Consider the following 24,279-nt stretch of genomic DNA (forward strand, 5'->3'; position numbering starts at 1 on the left):
CTTTCCCACTCTCACTCCCTCTCTTTCTCTAGCTAAACTGAAGATTGGAGCAGGAGGGAGGGAACTAGAGAAAGAATAGAGAGAGAGGGAGAGGGAGGGAGCAAGCACAGGGAGAGAGAGAGAGAGAGAGAGAGAGAGAGAGAGAGAGAGAGAGAGAGAGAGAGAGAGAGAGAGAGAGAGAGAGAGAGAGAGAGAGAGAGAGAGAGAGAGAGAGAGAGAGAGAGAGAAATGGAGAATATAGAGAAAGGGAGGGCAGAGGATAAAAAGAGGCATGAACACATGAAAATATGATGTGCTTGGCTTACATTCGATACCGCCTGGCTAGCGCCACGGCCACAACAGAGGGAGACGAGGAAGAAAAAGAGAGAAGGGGGAACGAGAATGACAGAAGGCAAAGGAATAGGGGAGATGTAAAGTGGAGAGGAGAGAAAAGGGGGGACACAGGGAGACTGCGGTGGAGGAGACCTCCGACAGGCCACTTTGATGGGCTCTAATCAGCGACAGACAAAATTTCACATGCACTTTACTTTCACATATTATATTCTCTCCTGTCCGTATTCACAGTAATTTCACGGCTTAACACTTATGATATTCTTTATGTAGACTATTTCAAATTTGACGTTTGCTAGCTTGAAACACCCGCAACACACTTATGCCCGCAACACACTTATGGCAGTGTCCCTCATGTGGAAATGGTGTTAGACTTCCCTCTCCTGGACATAAGCAGCCATTTATCTTATAGTACCAGTTCACATTCTTCACCTTGAGATTCATTTCGGCCCATTTTGCTTGCCGTACTTCACTTAGAGCAGCTACAGTGCTGTGTTAAGCAGACACACTCCTGCTTGACTCTATCCATCTGCATTCTCATGATTTATATTTGTGTAAATAATACAATAACTCAGGTACCAGTATTAGCCAACAGAGGGCCCCCAACTGCGCTTTATCATGCAGGTAAAGGTCATAAACACACACACACACACCTAAAAAATCTAAGAGTAAGACCATGTGGATGGTTCATAATAGCTTACTCAAAAGGCACAACGGGGAAAGAGCAAGATTGTCTCAGTTCTCATTGATGCAGATGAGATGCAGATGCAGATGCATTGATGCAGACACACAAACTTATTTTGAAATTTAATCATTTAAAATTTTGGCTGAATTACTTTGGGTTTTAAATTCATTTAAAATTCACTATAAAAAACTATACATTTTGCATTAGCCAGTAAAGCCGGTCACAAATTCAGTCAGATGTCATACACTACCATTCAAAAATTTTGGGCCAGTACGATTTAAAAAAAAAAAAAAAAAAAAAAAAAAGTTTTAATCAACAAAGACACATTAAATTGATCAAAAGTGACAGTAAAAGCATTTACAATTTTACCAAAAAAAAATTGGATTTCAATTAAATACGGCTCTTTTAACCATCTAACTTTGGACTATTCGTCTCATCAAATAATCCTAAAAACAAATGTACAATAGTTTCCACAAACATATTAAGCACCACTAATGTTATCAACATTGATGATAGTAAGGTATGTTTCTTGATCAGCAAATCATCATATTAGAATGATTTCCGAAGGATCATGTTACACTGAAGACTGGAGTAATGATGCTGAAAATTCAACTTGATCATATTTCACAATATTACTGTTTTACTATATGTTTGATCAAATAAAAGCAAGTTTGGTGACAAAAGACTAAAAACATTTAAAATTCTTACCAAGCCCAAAATTTGTAATGGTATAGTTTACATAAATAAACAATACTCTTCATTTTAACAACTGTAATGTGGAATGATCCCTCTAAGGAAACCACTCACAACACCATAAAAAAATTGCACTGTTTGACATTTTTGATTCAGACTAGGGATGTCAACGATTAATCGACGATCGATTAATTGTCGATAATACATTTAATCGATACAACTTATCGATCATCGATTAAGCAGGTCTTCATGCGCGTGCGCGCTGCTCAACCGCGAAACATGTAAAGCGAGCGCGCCGGAGTTATGTTTGGGACCATTTTACACCTTCATCATGACTATAAGTTTGCATGTGCATTCGCAGCCTTTTGTTTTGTGCAAATGTAAGTTGTAATACTGTTTATTTTCTGTAGGCCTATCTATATCTGACTGATCTCATATTGGATGCATTTGGTTAAGAATTAACTCTGTAGTAAAGCGTCAGCTTCAGCGCGCGCAGCTCAAACGGCAGTGCACGACTAATAATGACTATTGGGACTGTAATATTACATAACATTATAAAGAGAACAATATTGTAATAAAACATTGTGAATTATTTGGGTTTAGTTGCCGTGTCGCGTTGCTCCAGGAAGACCGCGTCCACAACATAGTTCTGAATGAATGGCACGTAACTTAGTTCAAGTTCACTTGTGCATGAATTTGCGTCATTTTGTGCAGATATAATTTGTAATATGTTTATTTTGAATGTATCTGATTAATCTCATATAGGATGCGTTTCTTTTAGATAAATAACGTGCTAGCAAAGTGCTCCAGTTTAACGGTAGCAGATTCATTCAGCGCGTGCAGTTGTCCCAGGAAGAGCGCGTCCACAACAGTCACACATTCTAAGCGCATATGAGGCGGCGTTGGTGACACGTTGTATTTAGTAGTTATATTTGATTATTAAATAATTAATTTAATTATCAATCACATCGAAACATTTAACAATCCTACTAGCCCTCTATTTATATTTAAAACCATTCTAATTGATTTGGTGAGGAACATAGCGTTTTGAGCAGCATTTGCAGACCCTGTCATGCTGTCATAGCCACTGCATATCGCAGTATTAAGGCTAACGATTAATCGATTAATTGATCGTTAATTTAAACGACGATCGATCATGGGAATTTGTGAAAATTGACATCCCTAATTCAGACACAATAAACCTAGACATTTTTTTAGCTCAAAGAATGATGTCATCAACGAAACACATTCTCTGGGTCCCATCTTCTCCTTTAACACAAAAGCACTATTGTTTGCCAAGTGTATAAGCAGCCTTAAGGACATGACTGACAGTGGTACAAATATAAAGAGAGAAAGAGAGCAGATGAATGTCTATTACTGATCCCAAACATCTATCAGAAATAAGGTTTTGGCATAGAAAGGACTGAATTAAGATGTTTAATCATTAATTGCACAACCGTGCCAATTTGTCAAATAAATGCACTTTCTCAAATTTCTCAAGCTCATAATATTTCAGCAGGGTTTGACCTTGAGAACTCATTTTACAAATATGGATATGTCAGAGGTGAAAAAGTGGTCCAAATCAATCTATCCATCCAAATCAGATCTCTTACTCCAGAGCATTCTAAACTGTGCTAGTCTAAATGTGGTTTGGTTCTTCCAGCCTTTTTTAGCTGCAGACTTGCATTTCTGGAGCTGGTTTTTCCACATTGACGGCACAGTTTTTGGTTAAACGAGGCTGAACTCTGTACACATTTGGCTTCAGTGCACCATTTTCTCTCCCTAAGGCATTCTGGGTGGCAGAGCGCTCAAAACATTATTTATCCACACGGTGTTTCTTAAGCTGCATTAGAAGTTTGCTGACTCACACTGTTAGCAAAGCAGGAAACTGTATATTATGTATAATAAACTGGCTTCAAACATGTATTAAGGCTAGGCACCTAACCATATGCCATCTCAGAGGAAGCAGCACTAACCAGACATTGTTTATGGTGGAGACATTGTCAATTTTGTCCCCAGTACATTATGCAAACTATTGCATAAGGAATAATACAGATAATACAGATAATTTAGATGCATATAGCATAACATAAATATTAGCATACCTTAGATAACACAAATATTAAAAGTGGCAATCCGATGTTTAAAAATTGTTACGGTTTTCATCGTAGAGGAACGCATCAGCTTTAAGGTTCTGACCAGCAAACAGCTTTCAGACTCCAATGTATCGCTTTTCTGCTGCCTCATTCTATTGAAATCATGAAACAAAATGCTAACAACCATTTAACCCACTCCCGATACACACTGACTTTAAGCTGTAGTTTTGATTTATTAAATAAAGTCATATGGGGGTGGTTAGGTACGATTTTTTATTTAAAATGGTCGTGCTGCTATTTTTGTGGAAACCGTGATCTTTTCATGATTCCTTGATTAATATAAAGTTCAAAACAACAGCATTTATTTAAAATATAAAAGTATTATAAATGCCTTTACTGTCATCTTATCTAACTGACCCCAAATCTTTGAATAGTGTAAATATTCACAAGCAAAGTCTTCGCCATTTCATGACATGAAATTCATAGCACCTCCACCATTTGATTCAAACTGCTTTAATAAACCCAATTTCCATGCACACAGACATGCTTGCACGTGTACCACTGAATCAAGCAGAAATTTACACTAAACAACTAAAACAACAACCACACCTAAATAAGCACACACACCTGGGTCAAACCTCACCATGGCACACACAAACTTAAAGCACATCAGAAAACAAAGACATTGACTGAAACATAGTCCATGCACACATATAGGAGTGTCATTTAAAACACATATTTTATCTGACACAGTGACTGCTGATGCTGCTTCCAACAAATTGGTGGTACCAAATTTGCTTTTCAAGTCCTCACAAAATATTCTCCATGTTTTGACATCTTTTTGAAATAGCCACAAAAGCATGAACCAAATATTTGCCCTAAAATAGCCATTGCAACAGCCTAATGTCTCCATTGCATTACGACTCTCAAAGCCGCATGCTGATAAAACTAAGCAAACTTGTAATAAAATACATACAAAGCAGGTAGACGGTTAAACAAGTTTCCTATCTAATACACGGTCTACAGTTACCTTTATGGTAGAATTTGTACCTGATGTCATTGATATCACTTTTCATAACCACTTAAGAAAGAAAAAAAAGACAGACATTTTGCCAGTTATAAATGTGTTTTCAAAGCAGGAGAGAAACGCACAACAATTGATGGTCATATACAATCCAGAAGGATATGGTAAAGAACATAAGGCTTTCACAGTTCCCATGTGTATTTTAAGACATGGTGTTTGTGGTGCAGAACATTGTAGGATACGATGTTAAACACCCTGTTGCAATAACTGTGTGGTCTTTTGATAGAAATATAACATTTCTATTCTCTGTGGGGAGTGGGAACACAACGCTGTTTTTATTAAATGCTATACTTGTAGGCAAGCATGATGTTAACAGATTCACTGACAAAATATAATCAGCTATGGGATGAAGCTTTAGAGCGATTTAAATACGTGGGGAATGGTTTAAATGTTAAATTATGTACATAGGCTATACGTAGGTTCTATTGACACTAGAGGTTTAGCAAATATGGTAATTCTGGCTAAAAGTCTATTCCCACCAAGAACAATAACTATATTAGTGTCCACACCAACGGATGATAACATGCTGTTTTATTATAAGTGCACATTGCAGTTATGTCGTCTGCTGCTGTAAATGCTCCAGTTCCTTAAAGTCGGGTGGCTTCTGATTGGCTGAAAATCATTCTGAAAGTGATTCCAGTGTGTTGTTATCGTTATAGTTTTGGCGCAGAGCCGCAGACTTCTCATAGAATTAGAGTGATTATTAAAACTTTATAGTTTATAGTTATCCTTCTCAGAGTGAATGGGCATTCTGTCAAACCCTTTACATCATCAACAAAGACCATTAGACTCCACATATAACATTTATAATCACTGTTGTACTGCTCTTAGCACGTCAGGGAAGCATGTTAGTTGCGATGCTAGTAACGTTAGCATTAGCACTGTAGCTTGTACAGAGAAGGGCGTCTGCTCGGGGAAAGCTAGGAGGCTGTACAGTTATCTCCCATGTTGTAACTCTAAACTATACAACCTACTACCTCATCCCGAGACATCGCTGTCTTGAGGGGGAGGATAGGAGCATGTCTCCACTGCTTACGTTTGCGCATATGCAAGTAGCAAAACTTCCTTTACTCAATGTTGAAAATAGGTGCAATCAATTCATTCTAATAAAAAGATGCAAACATTCATGCAGTCACCAAACATTTATCCTTTACAGCTAAAGTGTCAACCCTGAAGAGAAGTTTCTAGTCAGCAACAGCAGTGGTTGCAGGGAAGACTGTTGCGTTCACCTCGCAGACACATACCTATAGACACGAGCTTGTGCACAGAGTCACCACAAGTTCGGATCTACGGGTTTGTGGCAGCTGGCATCACTGCACTGCGTCACAGCTACACACTCCACCTTTCACAGGACACCAAAAATATTATCCACTGCACTAAACAAACGCTAATTCTTATGACTGTTGTTTTTCTTTTTCCTCATGCACCAATTTCAAAACACTTTGACAAGTAAGTTTAAAACAAAAGACAGGCATAGATGGCCATTTTTGGAAGATACGTTTTTTTTTTTAATAGACATAATGGCCTCGCCAGGTAATACAGAGGAAGAAGATCATTATGTACGTCACCTGAAATTCATGAAAAGGATAGATAAAAGATAAGATTAGGAATTCATAAACAGAGAAAGTATTGATCCTGTAAAATGAGTGGCTTTTTTAAAAATATGTACACCTGCTGAACATTGAGAAGAACTATACAAATGATCCATGTCCCTTTCCACAAGCAAACAACAACATAAGCAAGTCAAATATATAATGTGACAGTGGAATTCAGGTCAAAAAAATGCAGGGGGTAAAAATCTGCAAAAAATGAATACATTTACTTTTAATGAGGTTAGAATATTGCTAACATACAGAATAAGTCTTATTGATTAGACAAGAAAAATAACGACAAATTCCCAAATATTACTGAAACTTAAACTCAAGTAATTATTCAAATAATTTTATACGAAATTATTGGGTGTGGTTCAACAAAAATAACTTGTTTAATAACTCATTAGAGATATGATTAAGATGGGAGCTCCCACCAAAATGTTTTACCATAAATTCTTTGTATTTCAAATCACTACAGTTTAAAACATATCATTCAGAGTGAAGGTCAGTTTGAAAGACATGTGGTGTTTGCCGTGCCCAGATGAGACAACACCGCTACTGTTGGATCAAATATACTGCAGTGACTGATATCATATGCAACTTAGCGCAAGTATAGAAATACTAAACTTTTTTGCAGAAATCAATCTAAAATAAACCTAAAAACTGTTTAACTAGTTTTAGTAAACTATATCGCACACATTCAGTATATCGTTTATTGTTTGCCAATTACTGCCATTTAATATACAGAAATAAGAAATCACAGACTCTCCATCAAGGGCTTTCCCAGTCTGTACTACAAGATGTAGGTGCAACAAGCTGCAATTAGAAATGCCATGATTCATGGTACAGTGCCACTCCCTAAGGAAAATCAAAGGTTATTCCAGAACAATAGAGTAAATGTTAAATATATCAGTATTATATCTTGACCTATTTCTACACAGAGACACGGTGTATAGTATTATGAGAAATGCCAGAGAAAAAGAAAATAAGTTGTTAGTGAATCGAATCGTGAACATGCATCCAGTACACAGTCTCACATTTCAAATGTGTTTCCATGGCATCGTACGACCACTCAGAACCCGTTACTGTTATTTGCTTGCTGATTTCTAGCCACTGGAAACAAATGAATTGTGATTCGTCAAACAGTATGTGTACACAAATATCTGACAACAATTGACCCTGTAAAAAATTTTTTTTAAGTATGTTAAATGTTTGACCGCAATTGACCTACATTTATTTCGGATATGACCTTAGACTAGTTGTCTAAGACTTGTCACTGAAAAAATCCAAACGTACAAAATAAAACAAAAATGTTTGCTTATGAAGCATAATGGAATGTGGACAACTGTGGATACGGAGACTATTTTTACGTCAAGGCGGACTTTTAAACGAACAAGAAATTACACAACCCGATGGTAAACAAGATGCAGGTAAAAAAAAAAACGTTCAGAAAAAGTTCGGACTGGAAAAGAACGAAAAGAATGGACAGAAGAAAAAAGGGCATAGGAAAGTATCATACCGGTGGAGGACGTCTGTCTATGGTGATGACCAGTTTTATGTCCATACCAGAGTCATCCTACACCTGGCGGCAATATGGAGTCAGGCTTAGGGTGCAGACTAGGCCAATTCCGTTGCCCGCAAAAAATCTGGAGCAGGAAAGAAAAACAGCATGTTAGAAGGAAGTACAAAACTGCTCATTCGCACGTTCAAACCATTAATACACAAACACGTCCTGACATGAAGGAAGAACACATACAGCACCTACAACCTTAAAAAAGAAGCCAAAAACGGCAACCCTAGTTCAACAAGAGCAAATCGCCAAGTCATCGGCAGACAACATTGAAAAAGCCCCTGTCCCCTCTTTCGCCCTCCTGTGCGGCCGGTCCTATTCGTATTTACCGTGGAAAAAAAGAAAATCCTCAAAAATGGGTCAGAAAAGGTTCCATGGAAGACTGAGAAGAGAAGGCGGAAAGGTCGAATGCGGTGAGATGTGGTCGAGGAGGAGCTGCGGCACTGCCCTGGCTACAGGGAGAGTGGAATTTGTGACCATGCAAAGGAAAGGGTGGTGTTTTCTTTTCTTTTTTTTTTTTCTTTTTTTGGCGCTTCGCTGTACTGGGGTTTTTTGGATCTCAGCAGGGTCCTTGGCTGCAGTTCTGACTCCCCTTAGTGGTGCCAAAATGTGGACGTTTCCCTTTGTCTTTAACTCCCATGAACTCCCAACAACTGAGGGGCGATTAAAAACAAGCAAGGAACGAATTGAAACAGAAACGAACTGACAGAGCAATGAAATAAAGCTATAAAAACGTTAAGAAAAAAGTTTATAATGGAGAGAAGCAGATGCAGAAAGAGGGGTAGAGCGTAGTGCAGAAAATAAAAAGCAGCTTTACGGACGACAGAACAGTCTAAAGAGTGAAGACTGAAAAGGACTGCTTTCACACCACATTACTCTTTCTGCAAATATGCCATCTCTCCGTCTACGCGAGCAGAGCGCTCTCTCTTGCTCCTACTCCTCCCTCCTTCCTTCCAGTCGGCGTCCAATCCACGCCACGTAGTGAGAGAGAAAAAGAGATACACTTTTTTTCAACCTCATCAAAATGGCAGAGACAGAAAGTTACAAGCAAGAGAGAGAAAGAGAGCAAGCGAAAGGGAGCACAGCTCACTGTCCTGTTCTGTTCTGGATAAAACCACGGGCAGCAGTCCGAAATCTGTCTCGATTCTTTTTTTTAAGGTACAAACTCCCTCGGATCAACAAAACAACAGCGGAAAAAAATTTTGTTATGCCCCACGATCAAATATAGTGCCCGCTGTAGACGGGGTGCTGTGCCCGCCATGCTAATCGGATGCAATTAATAGCATTTTGTCTCTGTGTCTGTCCATCCATCTGTCCCTCTGCCTGTGTCTGTCTGTCTGCTTGTCTCCATATCTATTTGCTTGTTTACATGGCTGCCTAATCCAGGCATTGGCACAGTCTCTCCAATGCTCCCTGTGTGTGTGTGTGTGTATGTGTGTGTGTGAGTCAGTGTGTCAGTTGGTCACAGTCTGGCTGGCGTTCCGCCGGTCCCCAGACAGTCAAACATATTTGAGTGCTATTACCTCACTGTCACAGAGAGTCTTTCACCTACATTATTCATCATTCGCCTAAAAATATATTTCAGTTGCCCTCTTTATGAATAAAACACTTTATATTTCTTTAATTTGCATCCTGACAAAAATATTTTCATAGCCGAATGGTTTTCTACATGAAGAAAGGAGTGTATCTGGCGAAGTTGCAGAATCACATGGGAATTACTCGTGAAATGGTTCACGCGATCTCAATATGGCTTCCCTTTTATCCTGCAATGCAGCCCAACTCATCTATGGTGTGCAACATGGCAGGAGGGGAATAATTTCAGGGGTGCACATTCTGCAGCCAGCATGTGGTGCAACATCATATTCATTCCCCGCATTTTTACTTTCCAAAGGTGCCAACGTGATGTGAACTGCATAATAAAAGTCTAATTCTAATTTAAAGAATCCTTTTCAATAAATATATAAATAAATAATAAACATAAACATGAAACATGAATTTGGATCATGTTTGAAGATAAATCTTGCACTCGATTGTTTTATAATGTGTAACAAAGTTTAAAATGATATAATTTGTATATAAATTATTAAATATACACTACAGTTTAAAAGTTTGGGGTCAGTAAGATTTGTTTTGAGAACTTAATACTTTTATTAGGCAAATCTCATTAAATTGATCAAATTGACAGTTAAGGTACTTATAATGTTACAAAAGATTTCCATTTCTAATAAATGCTGTTCTTTTGAATTTTCAATTCATCACAAAATCCTGAAAAGAAATGTATCCCGGTTTCCAAAGAATTATTGAGCTGTTTTCAACATTCACAATAAGAAATGTTTCTTGAGCAGCAAATCAGCATATCAGAATGATTTCTGAAGGATTGAGACTGGAGTAATGATGCTGAAAATTCTGACTTTGCATCATAGAAATAAATTGTATTTTAAGCATATTAAAAGAGAAAACCATTATTTTATATTGTAATAATATTTAGCAAAATATATATTTTTTAAAATCTGTATTTTTGATCAAATAAGTGCAGGCTTGATGAACAGAAGAGACTTCTTTCAAAAACATAAAAAATAGTAATGTTTCCAAACTTTTGACCGGTACTGTATGTGTATATACTGTACAGTATGTGTGTGTGCACGTAATTTAGTCTATTAAAATGCATGTAGAATGCCCCCAATATTCAAGATAAGGGGACAAAAATACCCCTGTTTGTCTTTTATATTTAATTTAATAGTTAATATCACAGAAAGAGTACATTTTTTTCTTCAAAGATCAGCATGATTACAAATTGATAGACGACGGTTCAATAAACAAGAAGTTAATATTAAGTGACATATACAGTCAAACCAAAATTTATTCAGACACCTTCAACATTTCTCAAATTATCACAGTTTATTCGCTATAGTTTAGAAAATGGTAATAAAATATGACAATTCAAAATCATCAAATCAGTTGATATTTCTCTGGTTTTGGCCATCCTTCTGTAACTGTTAGACTGTCTCACAAATGAATTAGGTTGAATAGCTCTCAGTTGTCAGCTGTTAAATTTAAGTACACAATTAGATAATACCAATTTAGGTCAACCAATTACCAAGCAATGCTTAATTTTGTTCATTCTGTGGTGTAAAAAGGTCACATTAGCAATAAAGTTTTGTCACAGTTTACTTTTTTTTGCTATCCTCACTTACATAAATGAACTATAGGGTCCTGCACCCACTAGTAAAAAAATATCAAAAATTATATATGGTGTCTGAATAATTTTTGGTTTGACTGTATTTTAGACACAGTATTGCTTGTTTTTGCACCATTTTGCCAAGGAAAATGGCTCCAAACCAAGCCACAGGACTGTTTTGCGTCTCTGAGCAACAAATGGCGGTGTTTCCTTACTGAATGAACACATCATTTGGATGAATGATTCAACGACTCACTCATTAAGTCCAATGCTTCGTTCCTGAATGAATCAGCCGTTTAAATGAATCGGTTGAAACTCAATGACTCACTCATTGCTGCCACCTACTGGTGGTTTTAATTTCACATTTAAAGTATCTTTTAATTTTTTTATCATTTCAAAATATCAGTATATAACGTTTTATGTTTAAAACATCAATACATCATTTATGCATTTGTAACTGCAGGTGCATTCGTGTCCCCTCTGAGCTGCATTAAACATACCTCAATACATCTAAATGCCACTTCAGATGCAGCTTCTGTGTTTCCTTTGCATTGCTAAGATGGATTTTGTTGATATCAATTTCATTTGATTGGTAACAGACCTATTGCGTCTTATTATTCTAATTTAATTTATTGATTAAATGGTAGAATTTGACTCAAAAGATGATGCACTCAATTAATTAGGTTAAAAAATGGCTTTATAAAGTAAAAAATGCCCATAAAAGTAAAAAATCAATTTAAACTTGTTGGAAAAGATCATTTTTTGTCAATGCTACGAACTGACCACCGTACAGAATATGAAAAATATCAAAATCTTTAGGAGTCAGCTGTCAACGGTAGTCCTAAACCAATAAACACACTATTGTGTTTAAAAAAATATTGTCTAATTATCGTTATTGATAAAAACCCAGAAAATATTGAGATATAATTTTTTGTCAATATCACACACCCCTAATATATAAGTATATTCAATATATATATATATATATATATATATATATATATGTCGGTAAGATATATATATATATATATATATCTACACCAAACTTTTGAACAGTAGTGTATGATATTAAAAATATAGTTAATGTTAAATAAATTGATATTAATAAATATTTCATTATTCTGTGTTAAATGTCAATAAATTAGGTTGACATCTGCTCGTGAACAATTGCAACATAATTGTCTGTAGGAGCTTATAAGAGGGTCGAGGGGGGTACAAAGAGGCTTTTTAAGTCTCTTCCACATCCTGCTCCTCTTGAATCTAAATGAGCAGATTTGACTTTCAGGTGTCTGCCAAGCCCCCTTGTCTGCCCCTTGTTTGCCCTGTGCCCGCTCTTCTTCCTTCCCCCCTCAACCCTCTCGCCTGCCTTAACCCATGCCAAGCTTTAAGAGCGGGCCTCCAACAGAAGGGTGAACAAAGAGGGCATTAGGATAGGGAGTACTGTCCGCAGCGGCTGGTTCCAACACAGGGGAGCAAAGAGGGAGAAGAGATGGATGCAAAGAGAGAGAGAGTGTAAGCAATGTGAAACATTAACTAACTGAACATAAACGATATTCGTTTATACTGTTTGTCTGTTCCAAAAACCGTCATACTGTCGATTTTTGATTTTCGATTGGCCCACACAAACTGCTAAAAAAAAGAACAGTCTGAAATGGCCCTTGTTAAAAATAAACTTCAGCCGCTCGTTTCTAACATTGGGATTCTTCAGAAGGATATGCAGAGCGGCAGGTGCAACACTCAGCTTGGAAAAGCACAAGGTTTGACAGACAGATAGGTATAGTATATATATAGATAAAGAATAAACACATTTACAATGCTTGCCATATCACTTTTCTCTCTGCTTGTTTGTTGCCCTACGGTGGTTTTATGCTTCTTGTAATGTGAGACAGAGGTGCAACAAGATCTTATGACAGGGGTATGCAAAATGCCTTAGTTCTGTCATCCCTTTGTGAAGACTAAAATCTTTATTTAACAGTTATATTTAAACTTATGTTTATGCGCATAACGGTTTCCAAGTTCCAAGGTCAACTGCTGGAAGTTGCTTCTATTTTTTTTTCTTTCACTTTTATCTTTTCCATTACAACAATAAATAAAAGTGCAGATGAAAAATCTATGACAGAACAGCCAATTATTTATCACATCATAAAATTAAACACTCCCAAAAACACCTGTTAACTAGACATAGATAGGTTTAGAGAAAAGTGCCATTAAATCTCCCTACCTACGTGAGCTCACCAGTGGCAAAAGCTCTGAGACAATATGGATACATTTTAATAAAAAGTTTTGAGGCTGTATATTTTCGACAAGAGGGCAGGTCTGAGACATTCTAAACAGCACTCGAAAGCACAAACGCCTATAATGACTCCATAGGGCATCATCAACCTCAACAGGAAGAACAATGTCGTCTTGTGCTCAATGGCTCCGAGCCTGTTTATGGTGACATACCGGTGAGGTCTTATTGGTTTTCAAAGAAAGAGCCTTGGCAGTGGTTCTGAGGAGTCAAATCCTCTGAAGCCAGAAGAGAGAAATATAAGAGAGAACACCCACTCAGCACAAACACAGTAAGGAAGAGAGACACAGATTAAGTGATAAAGAACAAAAATTATGGATCTTCCCCATGATAAGAATAAGACATGGGTGACCACTTGAGTCATTAAAACCCAGCTGACCAGCTGCCTGGTCAGCAAGCAAATGACAAGCAATGATAAGCATTAAAGAGGTAAAAAATTGCTTTGCAATTCTTTTTCCCCTCTCTCTGTCACATAAATTAGTCTGAAGAGGTAGAAATATTGAGTTCTTCAAAATTTCTGATGATTATTTGTTTATTATAGACAGTAAACTAAAGCAATTCAGTATTAGATAGAGAAAAATACAATTGATTAGGAAATAACGAAATATGTAACATTACATTTTAATTACGCATTCAGAAAACAAACTGCTCCTGCTTGAATTACCAACAAAATGACCAAAAACAGATCATTTATCACTTTCCCAGCCAGCGATTTTGAAAAAAGCTGCAAGCCACCCCCAGCAATTTTTTTCTTTTTTTTACATTTTCATAAAAGTTGCATGGCCCCCAGAATATTTAGTTGTATGAATATCTGAATATACAATATATCAAAAGAAAGAACAGACCCTCCGTTTTTAAACAAACCCCCCCCAAAAAGCCTTCATGCATTCCTTCGTACTGGGTCGTCATTTCATTCAGTAACATTAGGCAGTTTTGATTTTTATGCTGTTTAATGTTTGTGATTGCGTTATTTTACATATGAATCTGCTTACATATCATACCTCTTGTTTATGCTTCTTATTCACATGTGTTTTGATCAGGAGATTATGTACTCTTTCAGAAGATGCATTATAGCACCCCCTACTGTATAGCAGTGAAAACACGGAAAGCCGTAAATTTCAGTCAATGGCGGGGAAAGAGTATAAACAGAGAATAAATATATACGGAACTATATGATTATCCGGACCACACGTGTGTCTTTTAGTCCCGTATAGTCCGTATAGTCATCCCTGATTGGTCTGGACCCCAGTGACGGGTAGGTTTAGGGGCGGGGTTAGGGGTAGGCCATCGTGTGGTCCGGATAACCGTATAGTACCAAATATACTAATTATTTGAGCATTCACAAAAGTAAACTAGCTGAGTATACAAAAGATATTTACATTAAGTTGCATGTTTCCAAGAAATCAATCTAAATATCAAATATGTGCTTCTGCAAGACCGCTTTGAAGTCTGGCAATTCTGTTTCAAATGTAATGCATTTATGTTATCCTGATCTTAGAGCAGATATGATATGTATGTTAATGAAGGGATCTAAATATCCTTGTGATCTGGTTTCAGTAAACACATTAAATGTCACATCATACACTCACACATGCATGGCTCGACAATAAGGACTGCCCGCGTAAACATCACTAGGGACAGTCGACGCAACTGTCACTAGTTGCAAGTTTTTAAGCCTTGCCAATTTAAATATTCAGGCACAAGAAGACGACAAAGAGAAGTTTTGTGCGCACACATTTGAAGCGTGTGCCCAGAAAGCCGCTTCTCAGACAGCAATGTTAATTAAACAACAAAGGACAAAGAAAAAATATCACTCGCTGCTCTTGACTGAATAACTTTCACAACTTTAATAAGGATTAATCGATATTTAATTTATACAGTGAAGATGCAGTGCTATTTTACATTTGATTATTTCTGAAAAACATGAAGAGCAGTGTTTTTTATTTGTAGTGTTCTATTGTATTTGTGCTGTTGCTTTATTTGTTCTTATTTTATTACTGCAGGTTAATTGTCTTTACCTAAATGTATGAGTTAGGCTAGTTTTTGGTGTCACAACCATATTTATTAAGGTTATGGGCAAAAACAACAACTCCAAAGCCAACAACTATTTATTTTATTCACTTTTTGTATGGTGGCGCCAGTGAAATGTTTGTATATATATATATATATATATATATATATATATATATATATATATATATATATATATATATATATATATATACACACACACATGTACTGTATATGAATGAATCAAACTTACTATGATGAAGTTATTTTAAATATCAATAGATTAGATCCAGTAAAAATAGCTTCTTCACTTTAAACAATATAGATAGTATTGTTAACAGGTTTCTAATTCCCTGTTTTTAGCTTTTGGCATCTCCTTTCTCTGTTTAATACAACAATATAAAAGAAAGTGATTAAACCCAGCAGCTACAGTTTCCAATATGACACAAACACTTCTGAAGATAGTTGTAATTTTGTGCTGGTACTGAATTTGTCCACTGCTTTTCTTTCCCATTCCAGGTCTCTCACGTCTCTCTGTCTGATATTCTCCTCATGTGCTACTGCGGCACCCACACTCCAGTCCTCCCTATTAATCTACCACTCAGATATACAGCGTTGTCACTGTCCTCCATTCCCAGGATGCAATGGCTGGAGATTACTATTGTACAAAAGACGGTGCTAGTGCAAACTTGGAGTCATAAACTACTAATTTCATCACATTGTCATTTCAGTGCCTTCAGTACACTTTTTTGGTCAATAAATGGTAGTTGCATTTCATGCTGTGCCATGTAGCAAAGGCACAGCACTGATCTGATTAGAGCCAGGTAACCTCCTTTGTAAAAAAAAAAAAAAATAACCTTTAGGAAAGATGACGTTTCAACTGGTTTTAACCAACAACTCAACAAATCTTTACTATGGGGATAACAAAGTAAATATAATATTCCTTACATAAAAGTCAAAAAGCGTGCCAGTAACAGAATTTGCAATCAGCATCACAGTGCATGAAACTATAGCTCTGTCCCAAGATCTAATGAGTCTTTTAGATCATAACTCGATCTTCTTGTGAAACGACAGACTTCTCTCTGATGATGTATGCCAGATTTCTCTAATCTTTTTGCTTTGTCAATAATTAATTCAATGGAATGAACGTCACAATACCGAAAAATTATCTGTCGCTACTTCCGTTACATTGCAACTTTAAGTGACAACGTTGACCAAACTGTTTTTTTTATATGAGATTGTTGCCATTTTGGGATTGTCTTCACCGTGACTGATACATACTGTATGAAGCTGCCTGATAGTTTCAGGGATGGGTAGAGATGCACAATGTACTGTATCAGCACCATATTGGTTCAGTTGATTGCCACTATTAGTTATTTAGTGCCAGTTTTGACCTATATTGGGTATTTAATCGCTTCTGCTTATTTTAGAATTTAGATCAGCATTTAGCACTAACTTAAAGGGATAGCGACAGATTATGACAAAGGTTCAACAATTTAACCAGCACCCCAGAGGTCCCTCCTTTACAATCACAAGGGATTTTTTTTTTTTTTTACTAAATAAAACAATATATTTTTGCACTTTTTAAAATTAATATTTATCATTCTTTTACATTGTACATTATAATGATGTGATGCCTAAATTCACTTGCAGCAAATTGTTATTTCAAGTATGTAGATTATAGATTTATAATATTGACCATTTATCAGTTATTGGCCATAATCTTAAAAATAATATGGGCTTAATTGTATCATCCAAAAGATACCTATACCTTTTGGAACAGCCTTTGTATCGGTAAAGTGTATATGACATCTTAAAATGTTGCCTATGTACAAAACTCACTAGAACACTAGAGCACATGACTTTTCTTCACATCCAGTATGTAATGTAATAATATTTGTTCAATATTAATATAAATCACATGGTATAAAACCACAACAACAATCAAATTGCATTGATAAAATCTTCCAAAGTGGCATAAACAGTTAAATCCTCTTTAGACTGAAGCAAGCAGGTGGCTAAAGAGACACAAAAATGTAGACAAAGAAAGAAAACAGCCGGAGTCCTTCTTAGGAAGGCGTGAGGTTGGACCAGGAAGAAATGGGAGAGGGGGGAACCTAATTACGATATTAATCAAGCTTTAATTTCAATTCATCTCCAGTAACCGTCACACACACTCACTAATCAGAGAAGCAAGTAACACAGCCAACTACACAGTATTAACACATCTCAGCCCCTCGGCAGGATGGAAAGAAAGGGAGAAAGGGGCTGATGAAGAAATGCATACAGCCTCAGTAAAATCAAACTGACTGATGCCTCTCATCCAACCAGAAAATCAGCACAGCACTGACAGAGAAAAGAAGAGAGGGGGGTTCAGATATGTGGCGTGTGCCAAAGTAGGGAAGGGGTTGGTTATATTCTGTGGTGAATATTTTAAAAGGATGCATCTCGAGGAGCAACTCTGAGTGCATTATTCAACAGACGTTTATCTTCAAAACCACTATAGCTGTAGGAAAACCTTTTCGGTCACATCTTCATTGAATTCTGAAACCGTTGAACCCGTCTTTATAACAGCGGTGAATGTAAGAGCATTTATTCAATGTTCTTTCATCCTTTAGCTACACCACTGACATTATTATTATTATTGCACAATTATACCTATAAGAGATTACGATTATTATGATTTTACCTGTGCTTTGGCAATAAATACCACAGCTTGAATTGAAATAAAAAGAAAGAGAGAAAAGGGGTTAGAGACAGACAGAGAGAGCTGAGAAGGTGGTTGCTGGGACTCAAGGGGACACAATCTACTAATTCATCTCATGCCAGTTTCTTTTCTAGGTGCCGTAAAAAAGATGTCTCAGTAAATTTTAATAATAATATAAAAAGCCCCTCTGGCCTCAAACTTTGGCCTCCATTCTCCCCTCTCTCTTTAGAGCAGGGGCTTGAGAAAAGGAGTTCAGGAATGCTCATTGTGTGAGGTAAGTGCCTCTCTCACTTGCTTTCTTGCATTCTTCCTCTCTCTAGTTCTGTTTTTCCCTCATCGCTAAATGTTTTCTTCTCTTCACCTTCTAACATTGAACTACCCTTTATCAGTGCCCCATCTATATTTTTTGGTCTCTCTCTTTCGATTTCTTTTGTCTGCATCTCCGTCTCATCCTTCTCTCTCTCTCTGTCATTCTCAGAAACGAACTCACTTTCTCTCCATGCTCTTTTCCTCTTTAATTTACTCTGGAGGAGAGCGGAGGGGGCAGTGCCATGGTTACCTGGCGTAGTGCCATCTCATTACACCGCCAATTGATTCTGGAGCACCGCCACGTCCGTTACCCCTTTTCCCTCCCCTCCTTCAGCCCTCATTCACCGCATCCCCTCCTCTCCTCTAGCCCCAACAGTCAACCTCCCATTATGCTGCTGAGACTGTCTGCAGTGTGGTCTGAATACTGAGCACCATCTCACATAGACACACACCCACATGCACACATGCTCATAAAAACGAGGATACTGGACCACTTCACTAATTGTGAACTTCAGAATCTGTTAGATTGTTAAATCCGCTGAGTCACACAAGTGAAGTGGCATCTACGCATCGACCTGTGGTGATGCCGCACAGTGTTTGGTTTGAAACATGTTCGGCATTGCTCATAGGACACTTCATTTAATTTAACACTGGATTTTGCTTTCTTGTCCAATCAAACAGAAGCTAACTGATCATGTGACTGCTGGTCTGGTAACATGTAGATGCAGCAGAATGACTATCAACCTATCAAGCTCTCTCACTCTCTAGAACTCCTTCAAACATGGCCACTTTCTTCTGTCTCAGGTAGTTACCGCATAATGTTTTGTTGGCTCTGCAAATGTGATATGTTAGTCAGAAAACTGCAAAGTTTGCAGAAAACTGCAAGAAAATTTGTTTGTTACTTTATATATATATATGTGTATGAGTGTGTGTGTGTGTGTGTGTGTGTGTGTATACACATACTTTTAATGGCTACATATACATATACATACACATACATACATACATACATACATGCACACATACATATATATATATATATATATATATATATATATATATATATATATATATATATATATATACACATTTTACACAAAGAGAACGTGAATAATATATATTCTCTGTAGATAATAATTATTGTAATAAATATGATTAAAACCTATTTCTATGTAATTATAATAATAATGAACATATAAAGACTACCTGAGACCAGTCATTCATTTAAAATACATATAATAAAACAAAATGTATATTTTTATGTAATTTATTATAGACAAGTAGACAGAAAGATAGATGGATAGATAGACAGACAGAGACAGAAAGACAGATAGATGAATCAATGAATGGATAGATAGCTAGAGGGATTCCAGAAACAATTATTATTAAATAGGTGTAAAAATTGCTATAAAATAATTATTTTTAAATAATACTACAATCATATAAATAGTGTGTATATTAATATAAAAAAATTACTTTTATATATATATATATATATATGTGTGTGTGTGTGTGTGTATGTATGTGTATATATATATATATACACATACATACACACACTTGTATAAACATCTTTCTGTATGGCTGTCAGAGGCATTACACCATATAACTATATTGTGGCTGCTTGGAGAGAGGGAGCGGTAGAGCAGTAGAGCTGTAGATCCCGAGCTGAGGCTGAGGTGGGCCTCCCCCAGATCGTGGCCCCTTTCCTGTGCTCAGCTCGGGTTGTCTGAGGACACGGTGAACCAGGCCACCCGATATGAAGGAGAGGGCCCTGCTAAGGGGCCTGTGAGAGACGCAGCGCCACAACTGGAACTCTAGGAATCCTGCTCAACATGATGGAACGGGGACGGGGCACTTACTGGTGTCCAAAGGAGCAGGATTAGGCAGTTTGGATGGATGAATGGGGGGGGGGGGGGTAGAGAATGGGAGAGGTGAATAAAGATGAGAAGGGAGAGATAGACAGAAGAACAGTGAATTAGAAGGTAACGCTACAATGGACAAGCCCATTTGAGGATACATAATCAAGGTACAATGTATCCCAACCCATACTAGTAGGGTAATGGGATAGCTGGATGATAATTATATTTTTAATACCTCGTCTGCAGAACCAATCTGGGCTTAATTCACACCCATTTTTGCTGATTAGTCATTCATAACGGTAATATGAATGTTTGATGTTTAAGCCTCCACAATCTCAGTTTGATCCCCTGTACTCTTTCTCTCTCACTTTCCCTCCCTCCCATCATCTCTTTTGTCAATGCTAGCAGTATATGAATGCCCTCACTGTGAGACTTTCTCTCTCTCTGTTCACACTGCTCTGCTCCGCACAGGGATGCCTGAGCGGTGAGGTAAGAGGGCACTATACCTCAGTGAGCCAGAACACACACACACTCACACACATAAAATCACACAATGCTTCTCAAGTTAAATGTCTCGCGCACACACACAGAAAAATGTCTATATTTTCCTGACTTCAGCTCCAGGACCATCTATATATTGCTGCATTATCGTAAATGTTATCCCTCACACTTTAATAAACACCATAAGAACAAGGAAACACACTCTCTGGATACACATGATTGGGTATTTGAATACTATGCATGCACACACACACACACACACACACACACACAGACACACAAAGAATGAGTCATGCAGTGATGAAAAGGCAGTCCTTTCAGAATGAACCCTCTGACCCATTCTTCATGTCCAGGAGCCCATTCTCTTTTATCAGGCTCTGACAGATTTCCTTTTCAATAAAACCCATTTAGACACCCAGCACTGGCTCAACGTCCACCATAACAATGCAGAAACCTTTAGTGAAACCGCTTCTTTTGAGATGATCCAGGACCAGATGCCTCCACGCAAATCTTAACCTTAGGTAGATAAATAAAACAAAAAACTTAAATAAAAACTGAGATTAAAGGGGAAACAGTAAGTCAGAGGAGAGGCTTCAAAAGAAGTTGCGGCAACCGTAACTTTAATGACACAGTAACCACAAGCTCTTGTGGTCTGATTGACAAATGACAAGTTATTATGATTGACAAGAAGATAAAAGTTAGTCACAAGACAGAATAGTTGACTGATTATGTGCATGTCTAGAAATGAATGGGCACTTGAAGAGAGAGAAAAGATTTTCAGAGAAAAGCCAATAATTTCACCTTGTGAGGCAATCCATTGCAAACCCCAGAATAATAAACAAAATTCTGACCCATTTTTCTCACACACAATCAGCTGGCTAAAGGGACATGTGTGAAAAATCTTGTGATTCAGATGTGATCACAGCATCCAACAATGTAAATAAATAATTTACACTATGTTTCCTTTGGCAATAACTTAGGAAAGGTTGCAGTTAACTTGCAAACTGTTACAGTTATAAAGCAAAACCTCTCTGCCAGATTTTGACAGATTCTTTTGAATATTTCTTTAGAAAAAAAAGAAAGAAAAGAAAAGCTTGTTTGCAAATGGAAACATGGAGTAAATGAATGGACAAATTGGAACATCTCCCAACACCAGAACAACAAAGACTGTTAAAGTGCTGGAGAAAATGACCAACATTCTCAAACATCTTAAAGGAGTCATTCATCCAAAAATGAAAATTCTGTCATCATTTACTCATCCTCATATCATTCCAAAACCACACGCTGTTTTTCCAGGACACATAAGGAGAGATTTGAGGGCAGCTCACATAGACAGACCACAACGGTCATGGTCTAGCAAAAAAAACAAAAACAAAAAAACAAGTGACAACCTTCCGATCTCTCTCCTGAATCCAACACGGAAGTGACTTAAACTGCAATTCATCGACTGGCCGCTAGAGATAGGCTCTAAAAAGGCTCCAAAAGAGAGTAAATCCCATATACCCCCCATGCTAATATGCCCAACTTTACAGCAAAAAAATAAATAATTTTTTACAGCCTGGTACAAAAAGTGGTTTTGGTCTATTTAGCTAATTTTGCACTTCATGACAACTGTGAGGGGGGTGATTTTTTTTTTATAACTCATCTGTTTAAATTGTATTAAGCCTTAAAGTTCTGAAGGGCGTGGCCACTTGAGTGACAGGTGGATTGCCGCTGCTGTCACTACTAGCCGTTTGTCTGCTCTCTGTTAGCTGTCACGTCACTTCAGCTAATCCCGCCTCTGCCCATTTTCGGTTATCCAGGAATGACGCGCGGCCAAGATGGCAGCGGCTGACTCCGGCCACTTTGGGCTTCAAAAATGCTCTTCAGAAACCTACGGGTGACGTCACGGACACTACGTCCATAGTTTTTACAGTATATGAAAAAAGCAATACACTATAAAAGTCGTAATTATGACTTGTGCATCTTTCCAAGTCTTCTCAAGCCATACAACAACATTATAGAAAGATCACATTCAAAAAAGGATGCAGTGATGCGTCATATGGATCACTTGTATGGTCCTTTTATGATGTTTTAACACATTTCTAGATCTTGGTAGCCTGTGAAAGTGTGAATTGCTGTTGAATGGAAAGGAACTGTGTGAAGACTCTAAAAATTCTCCTTTTGTGTTCACAAAAGTCATTCGGGTCTGGAACAACATGAGGGTGCGTAAATAAAGACAAAATTGTCATTTTTGGGTGGACTATTCAACATTGAGCACTACTCACAAGTGAGAGGACTTTACAACTTGAGAGGGTGTGCATTTACCACAGTATGTGTTTCTGTGGCTGTAACTTGAAAAAACACAATGACATGCACGTTTTGAAGTGACTCTGTATTGCACTACAAAGAGCTTGAGTGAAAATAGAGGGCAGTAGTAACGCACCATTTCCCAACCCATATTTGTAAACACATTTAACATTTCTTGGACGGTGATTAAATCACCAGTGCGGTCAGTGCTTACAGTACTACTCTGATATCTTAGTGAGTAGGGGTGTTGACCAGAGAGAAGAGTCAATCTCAGAGTGTGTTTACTCAGGCTAAAGAGTTGTAATGTTTCAGCTGAGAGGAAGCAGAAGTGCCTGTCGTCCCCCTAATGGGCCACAGAATAATATTACGGAGAAAGGGCCTAATTATGACAGGACCATGATCCCTCAGTAACACAAGAGGAAAGGAAGAGAGAGAGACGAAATGGGGAAAGATAAAGGGAAAGAAAGATAGAAAGAAAAAGATATATATATATATATATAATATATATATATATTATATATACATTTATTATATAAATGTAAAGCACTTTGAATTACCACTGTGTATAAAATGTGCTATTATAAATAAACTTGCCTTAAAACCAATTTGCCCACAGCGCAAAATGCAAGACAAAAACGGAAAGATAGAAAATGTCAAAATCTTTTCTAAAGTCACGATTTAGAAGAAGTAAAACTGAATAAAAGGAGAAAATAGTAAGCAATTACCCATTGAATGGTGAAGCATTACACGAGCAAACTCCACTAGCTGACTCAAAAATGTGATTTGGGGGATGTCACACCTTCAACTGTTTTTGCTGAATTCTCACCCTCTTCTTACAGGTCTGTCACATTCACCAATTAAGAATGGAGGAAGGGTGACAGACTAAACAGCTGCACTAAATTGATTAACATTTTGGCAGCAAATCAATGTGAATCTTGCTGAAACAAGCAAAAAGAGTATCCTGCAATTCATGACCAACTGTACTGTTTAAAATCACCAAACGTAATGTTCTCAAACAGGTTTTCTGAACACTGCCCCATCTTCAATTGGCTTGATAAAAAGATAGTCAAGCCCAAAACTCAT

General features: G+C 37.3%; 1 protein-coding gene across 2 annotated transcripts in view; it reads right to left on the reverse strand.

The window, feature by feature from the left end:
- LOC309498603 (uncharacterized protein) overlaps positions 1-24,279 on the reverse strand; it is a 103,425-nt gene that overhangs the window by 42,769 nt on the left and 36,377 nt on the right. The window contains exon 3 of one of the 2 annotated variants that reach the window (XM_082169413.1): positions 8,000-8,126. In XM_082169413.1, the coding sequence (XP_082025539.1) occupies positions 8,000-8,044 (45 nt within the window). In that variant the 5' untranslated portion in view covers positions 8,045-8,126. Of the gene's footprint in view, positions 1-4,070; positions 8,127-24,279 lie in introns of those variants that run through there. The other variant, XR_014205991.1, reaches the window with a different exon arrangement.

This window comes from Leuciscus leuciscus, assembly GCF_965113295.1.
Source record: "Leuciscus leuciscus genome assembly, chromosome: 5".
In the NCBI taxonomy this organism is placed as follows: Eukaryota; Metazoa; Chordata; class Actinopteri; order Cypriniformes; family Leuciscidae; genus Leuciscus; species Leuciscus leuciscus.